This window comes from Notothenia coriiceps, unplaced genomic scaffold (genome assembly GCF_000735185.1).
Source record: "Notothenia coriiceps isolate Sejong01 unplaced genomic scaffold, NC01 NC01_scaffold00037939, whole genome shotgun sequence".
NCBI classification, from domain to species: domain Eukaryota; kingdom Metazoa; phylum Chordata; class Actinopteri; order Perciformes; family Nototheniidae; genus Notothenia; species Notothenia coriiceps.
In genome coordinates, this window is record NW_011370640.1 from 581699 (window position 1) to 589506 (window position 7808).

General features: G+C 42.9%; 1 protein-coding gene across 1 annotated transcript; it reads right to left on the reverse strand.

Annotated features, from left to right (window-relative positions):
• Window positions 1–3487: 3487 nt before the first annotated feature.
• On the reverse strand, window positions 3488–5882 carry LOC104967919 (myocilin-like). The gene is made up of 4 exons (XM_010797458.1): window positions 5867–5882; window positions 5766–5798; window positions 4945–5049; window positions 3488–4466 (listed from the first exon to the last, which is right to left on the reverse strand). Exons 1-4 carry the CDS (start codon window positions 5880–5882, stop codon window positions 3664–3666), a joined length of 957 nt encoding a protein of 318 aa, XP_010795760.1. The 3' UTR covers window positions 3488–3663.
• Between the last annotated feature and the right edge of the window lie 1926 nt (window positions 5883–7808).

Sequence of the window (7808 nt, forward strand, 5' to 3'; positions counted from 1 at the left end):
GCAACGATATTTTTATAAAATCGCGACGTCCCCTGCGACTGTGAAATATCGCGCATGCGCCAACATAATCGCGGTAATCGCCATGGACGATATATCGTTCAGCCTAAGTGGGTGTGGTGTGTCTGTCTGCCCCTGTTGGTGTGAAAAAATGTGAAATCTGGAACATGGTGTAAGTTGTTTTGTGGTGTGGTGTGTGTGGTGGTGTGGTGTGTGGTGTGTGTGTGTGTGTGTGGTGTGTGCGCCCTGCTTTGCGTGTGTTCCAAGCATGTTTACACGGCCTTCCTACATGCAGGGCGTGAAGTGTGTGTGGGGTTTCATTCAGGTGGTGATTTGATGGTGTGTTTACCCTGAAGCACAGACAGGCCTTGTGACCTATAGATTCTCTTGTATGATATATGTCACTGGGTAAGCACCTGCAGCAACATATCCTAACAGAACAAGCTAGTTGTACGGCGTCTGTGCCTCAAAAGGGCCCTTTAAGTAAAAGAAACAGTAGTATCATAGGAAAATGTTCATTCAAAGCATCCAAAGTACCATTCTGCCAGAACAATGGCCTCCGTATGAGATATTATTATATGTGAAGTTGTTTTCATATTGGTTGTAATTTAGTAGGTCACTTAACTGTAATAAAAAATCACAATCAGAATCCTGTAGTTAGTCCCACAGCGTTAGACAGCAAACGTGGCATAGCAGGTAAAAAAGGCACTTTACTTTACTTGACGTATTTCCAATGTTGCCTACTTTGTACTTTTACTCCACTACATGTATTTAATCCCTTTAGTTACTTTACAGATGTGGATGAATGATGTGAAATATAATTAAGTGTTAAATCAGACTTTAGTTCCACCTGGAGTAAAGTCACAAGTTACCCTGCAGTATACAAAGTCATTCAAACTAGCTGCACCTTTACCAGCTTTGAGAACACTTTCATGATCAATCATTATAAAACATATCATATATATTATTCTGAAATGGACCAATCTGCACAATGACTACTTTTACTGTCGCTACTTTCACTATATTTTGATGATAATACTTTTCTACTTTTACTTGAGGAACATTTTGAATGCAGGACTTTTACTGAAAAACAGAGTATTCCTACACTCTGGTACTTCTACTTTACTCAAGTACAAGATCTGAGTACTTCTACTTTTACTAAAGTACAAGATCTGAGTACTTCTACTTTTACTCCAGTACTAGATCTGAGTACTTCTCTCTTCTGGTTAAATACCTCCACTGCTTTGTTGTTTTACACACTCCCACAAACAGAGGAGGAGAACTTTAAATATCGGGTACATCTCTGTGAACATGTCCCTGAATAATAATTTTATAATCCCTTTAACGCAGATTCTCCTCCGGTTTGCTGCGTATCTCCCGGTTATTTAAGTTAACCTCCGTTATGACTTTGCCCTCTTCCTCCTCTTCTTCCTCCTCTTCCTCCCCGCCTCCCGTTACGACACACACACTCACACTCACTCTCACACACACGTTCACAGGTTAAATCCTCAGTACATACTCAGGTGTCACACACACACATTAAGGTGTTTTAAAGCGATAAGACATTTCTCCGTGTTTACCTTTCTGCTGTTGCTTCGGTGATCTGGGCCTTGAGTGACCAGTTAAGCACTTCCGGTTTGGTAGAAAAAGGGACCGATCAGCTTTTTATCCACGAGACGAAACTGCGGTTAGCGCCTCTTGGTGGCCGTGATGGGAACTACAGGGTACTGTAATTCTACTTTTAAAAGTAAAAATGATCATATTAATTGATTTATGAATGTCATTTTGGGAAATAAAGTGTATTCTGTTGCAAAAAAAGCAAAAATAAATGGTTTAAAATAACATACTCAATGTTAGCTAGCCTAAAAGCAATTAATAAATAGCTAGTTTAACAGTTAGTTGTCTTAAAAGTAATTGATAAATTGTCAAATGGTAAGGAGACACTGTTATAGGAGTATTTATAGCTTTAAATCCATCCCATATCAACTGAGATGCAATAAATGTAATGTGTAATTTTGTTAAAATTGACCATTGTTCTTTAAACATAAAAAAATGGAATAGTTTTAATTATTATAATTAAATTACTAATATTCTAGTATTTTTAAGAAACAAATCATCTTTTTAGTGTAGGTCTTGGTATTGAATCCTGTTTATGACTATTGAGAATTAAAAAAAAGAAACAGAAAATTAAAAATAATTAAGAAATGGTCCAAAAAGAAATGAAGAAAAATCTCGTTAGTTGATTTGTTGTTGTTGTTGAAAATGAATAAATAAATGTTCTTTTAACCAAAAATCTGTCTCTCCTGATTAAAATAAAAATAAATGAGATCTAAATGATCTGGTTCTGTTGTGGCTCTAATGGCTTCATCGGTCTGCGGCCTTCAGCACTCACTGGATCGGTTCGCAACCGAGTGTGAAGCGGCTGGGATGAGGATCAGCACCTCCAAATCTGAGGCCATGGTTCTCAGCAGGAAACCGATGGACTGTCCACTCCAAGTAGGGAATGAGTCCTTACCCCAAGTGAAGGAGTTCAAGTATCTCGGGGTCTTGTTCTCGAGTGAGGGAACAATGGAGCGTGAGATGGGTCGGAGAATCGGAGCAGCGGGAGCGGTACTGCAGTCGCTTTACCACACCGTTGTGACGAAAAGGGAGCTGAGCCAGAAGGCAAAGCTCTCTGTCTACCGTGCCATTTTCGTTCCTACCCTCACCTATGGTCATGAAGGATGGGTCATGACCGAAAGAACGAGATCGCGGGTACAAGCGGCCGAGATGGGTTTTCTCCGCAGGGTGGCTGGCGTCTCCCTTAGGGATAAGGTGAGAAGTTCAGTCATCCGAGAGGGACTCGGAGTTGAACCGCTCCTCCTTCGCGTCGAAAGGAGCCAGTTGAGGTGGTTCGGGCACCTAGTTAGGATGCCACCTGGGCGCCCCCCTAGGGAGGTGTTCCAGGCACGTCCAGCTGGGAAGAGACCAAGGGGTAGACCTAGGACCAGGTGGAGGGATTATATCTCTTCGCTGGCCTGGGAGCGCCTTGGGATCCCCCAGTCAGAGCTGGTTGATGTGGCCAGGGAAAAGAAAGTTTGGGGCCCTCTGCTGGAACTGCTACCTCCGCGACCCGACCACGGATAAGCGGGAGAAGATGGATGGACATTCTGTGTTTTGGTAACAATAAAATAGACTTAGAAATACCATAATTAAATCATCCCAATGTATTTGGTACAGTCTATTTGTGTAAGAATGTTTAACTTTGATACAATACCTTAAAAAATATTAATATTCTATACACCATTTCTGACACATAGACTGACACAACCTTGGGGTCATACTTTTTCATTAAATAAACTAAATATATGAAACAAAAAGGTTTATTTTAACTTTTTTTATTAAGAAATTAAATAAAGAGAACATTTATAAACAGATAACAAAAATATTTTAAACCACGATAACTGTTTTGAATAACCAAGGAGTTAATAAGGTACAATAATAAGATTAATAATAATAAGATAAGATTTTCATTGCCATGATAGATCTTATTTACAAAAAAAACAAAACACTATTTTAGTAATGCAAAACATACTAAGTTTTGCAGTAACCTCAGTACAATGCAACTTTATCATGTCTTATCTCATTCACTTGCATGAGCACAGTCCTGTAAACAGCCATTAGTCTTTAGCTGCTGCTGTTACTCGCTTTCCCCAGTCTGATGTCATAGGTGACCATGTGGAAGTTGTCCCAAGCAAACAGCTTCCTCTGGGCGTGGTTGTAGTCCACCATGCTGTTGTAGCGGAATTTGTTCTTGAAGGGCATAGAGAGAGCCCTCCCCATGCCGGTGGCCGTGTCGAACACATAGTTGATGGTGGTGTTGGGCGCGGTGTAGCTGCCCACGGTGTACAGGCGTCCACACACTATGAAAGCGTTGGCCACTGTGTTCTTCCTGATGTTGGTCTCCCAGCTCCTCTTCACCTCCAGGCTCTCGGGGTCGAGCTTGGAAATCACAATTGCCCCCTTTGCCTTGTTGGTGCTGTAGATCGCCCAAAGACCCTGCTCGTCTGCCGCCAGGTCGATGTCGGTGTAGCCGCCCCAGGAGTAAGGGTGCTGGCCGTGGAAGCCGGCATGAGGCAGCTCCAGGCGGGAGGCCAGGCGCTCGGAGGTCAGGTCGTAACGGATCAGGCTGCGGCTGTGTTTGCGCTGGTAATAAAGGGAGCCACGGTACATGGTGGCACCTGTGCTCTCCATTGGCTCCGGCAGGACCAGGACCTTCATAGGGAAGCCTTGGGATAACTGATCCATGTCTTCATACGCAAAGACCTGACGGACATCTTTACCCACTGTGTCGATACGCCACACGGTCTTGTTGTTGTAATTGGGACCCTGAGGCTCGGGGTCCTGCAGCCACACTCCATACTTCCCTGTGATACTGTCAGCCTTCTTGTGCAACACGGGGTCTCCGACTGACTGCAGCTCTCCACAGCCTGCAGGACGAACAGAGCGTTAAAGGCATAATATGTTGCATTTTAGCATTAAATTATCTCAAAATGGCAAGCTCTTTGTTATCTGCTTCGTTAAGTTATGTACTTCCCTATCACAAATGTTTCAAACTATTTCAAGCAACTGAAATCTGCTATTTTAATTAAGGTCAGTTCGTTTCATTCAGTCGACTGTAAGGGCCAGTTTTCCCCTTTTGTGCTTGCCTGCCAGAAGCATAATATCATAAATTGGCTATACATGTATTTAAGCCACATCTTTTAGATCAAGGCCATTTTAGATATTTTTACCAGAGGAAGAATTTGAGACTTCTGGATCAGAAAAGAACTGAGCAAATTTAAATGGCAGCTAAAGAAAGACTCATTTGTGATGTGACATGCTTTGGTTTCTGCTGGTTTTATCATCTGTTCTGGGTTTTTCTTTGGGAGAATCCCATGTCTTGGCATATTAAAACCCAAACTTTACCTGTGAAGTTGGGACTTCCTTCAGGAATGAGTTGGGATGCTGGAACCTCAGTAACCTCTGCTTTCATCTCCTGGTATGCACCATTCCCTAAATCATATGCAGGGTCTGGAAAAGTGAAGAGTAAGAAAGCAAAAAATAAAGAGTGGGAAAGAATGTTAAGGAGAACTTGTCGAAACATAATTAATGTATCCAGTATATTAGCAGTAATGTACAGTTGAGTCCATCCACACATCAAAGTGTCTCGTTTATAAGCCTCGGAGCACAGCAGGTTCCCCCTATAACCCTGCCATTACTCTGCTGAAAATGATCACATGCACATAAGCAGACATGCATGATTGACAAAGCCATAAAAGAAGAGTCTGTGTTGTAAATACCGACCCCCCTGGCTTAACCTGGGACATCTTACTGCAACCTGACTCGTTGCCCCACAAGACTTCTAATGGCCTAAGTCAACCGAAAATACATTTATCCGAAAAAAACAAAAGAGATAAGCAACTACACATCTTTATTCCCCCCGAATATAAGGAACACAATTTAGTCGTTAAGGGAAAATGAAGGGAAAAAAGGGTCAGGGTTAGTTACTCAGTGTTTCTCTCTGTTAGTATACAGTACACTACATAGTACACTCATGTTATACACATATGCATAGGACCTAAACACATTAGGTCTGAATATACACATGTATTTATTGACAGAGAGGTGTCAAAGGAGGTGAACCTCTCCCGCTAGTCCACACCCCAAATGTTATCTTTTGGATAACTCTTGTTATTAAAAGAGTTCCCGTTCTGATTTGTGTGTGTTTCCCTCGCACGTGTACATACCACTGGCAGGTCTGTTTTCCCGCTGCTTGGCCCCTGAGGTGTGTGTCTGCTGGCAGGGTCTCTGGCTGAGGGTCTCTGCCTCCTGGCTCAGCTCGGCCAGCCTCCTCTGCAGCTCATGGACCTGCCTGCTCAGGCGCTCCTTGTCCTGCTGCAGCTGGTTTCTCTCCCGCGTCACCTGGGAGTACGCTTCCTGGACCCCCTCTTCACCCTTAGCCCTCGCCCCAGTCCCCGCTTCTCCGTCCTCTCCAGCTAACAGACGGCTGACTAAAGCCTCCAGCTCGGTGAGGCGGGATGAGACTCCATCCATCTCTGGTTTTATGCTGCCCCCGGAGCAGCTGGACTCCTCTGGGCTGGGCACGGTGAAGCTGTAGTGGCAGCGCCCGGTGTGGTCGTTGGAGCGGCGGAGGGACGCTCTGTCCTGGGCCTGCTGGGTTTGAGTTAAGCAGGACAGACAGAGGAGAGACACCTGGAGCCACATTCTGGATGTTCAGGCTGATCTGTTTTTGAACAATTTAGCAACTTGTTATCCTTGTCTGTTCAGTAGATGGTCCCTATTTGATTTTTTTGTCTATTTCTTTGGCTGGTCTCCTGAGTTTCCCTGGTCAGAGCAGGTCAGAGTCTGAATCCCATGCTGCGAGGAGGATATTTATACAGTCAAGTGTCAGGGAGTGGGAGGGGACGAGGAGTGGGGCAGGGAGGGACATAGCCAGGGGGCTTTGGAGTGTTTGTGTAGAGGTCCATGTGTGTCTTCTTTTTGGAAAACAATGTATAAGAACAATGTAAGAATCAGACAGTATCAGTGGAAAAACACAACATCTGATGTTTGTTTTTTCCTGTACAGACTTCTTTGATTGTGTCTCAGCAGGTTTGTCTCTGCAGGTTGTTTTGACCTCTCTTTATGTGTCTACTGACTGTCAGCTGCAGGGATGTTTACTTCCTCCACAACTAATAGTTTTACTATTAAACCGCCACGTGATTAACCACAAACTCATTCAACCCATTAACTAACCTTAGAGCACACACTACTTCTGGTTCCTCTATTCTCCACAGCTGGGCAGGATGTCTGGGACTGGAGGTTAGGCTGTCTGGCAAGGAATGGAGAATGGAGTGTGGTAGTGGTTTTTTTCCTTGTTAGCAAACCCACTTGAACCTTTTATTTACCAAAGTTGTACACATGGTAATACATCCAATATTTTACTGAGAAACATAAATGTCAACTCCATAGCCTCACTATATGAAGGAATTCATCCTGAAATGAAAATAAGTAAGCATTTTTGCACTTCCGATGAGCTTGAAGACAATGGCTTTTTGGTTGAATGCCTAAAATCGGGTTTGGTAAACACAAGATTAAGATATCTGAAACTTTATTTCTTTGTCTACGACATAAAATCTGTCAGTAAATAACCAGCTCACATATTTTGAAACCGGATTTAAAAAAGGCGCTTGCTAACAATGGGCCAAATGAGCTTTCTATACGTCATCGTGCCAAACACTAGTCCACCTTTAGGTTTGTGGCGGTCTTGTAAAGTCATCAAGGTGTTGTTTGTTTATAGCTAGGCTTTTTACATGTTGCAATTTTATCTTTCTGAATCAAATGATTCTGAATTGTAAACGTTTGCTTTGTTACTACTATAATCCAAAATCCAATGGAAAATCCAATTGGGTTTTTATCGAAAGAACCAATGCAATATTACATTTTTGGTTGGCCCACAAAAAAACATATTTTCTGCAACACCCTATAGGGTTCATCACTTGGAAACCAAGAATAAATGTTGAGCCAATCAATCCTAGATGCTAGGATAAAAGATCAACAACGAGTCGGTAGTCTCCAACTTCTGGCCGCCATGAAATGCTGAAGAACATTTTATAGTAAATCATCCAGTATCCAAGCCATGGATTTGTATTCGATTGGACACTTTATAGGGGAACATTTTAATGATGAAAATAATCCTTTCCGGCTTTATTTTCTCTGTTTACAGGAGGTGTTGAGCCCACTTGTTATCCAACTGCCTCCATGTGATACGTCTGAAACCTGGTCTGGGT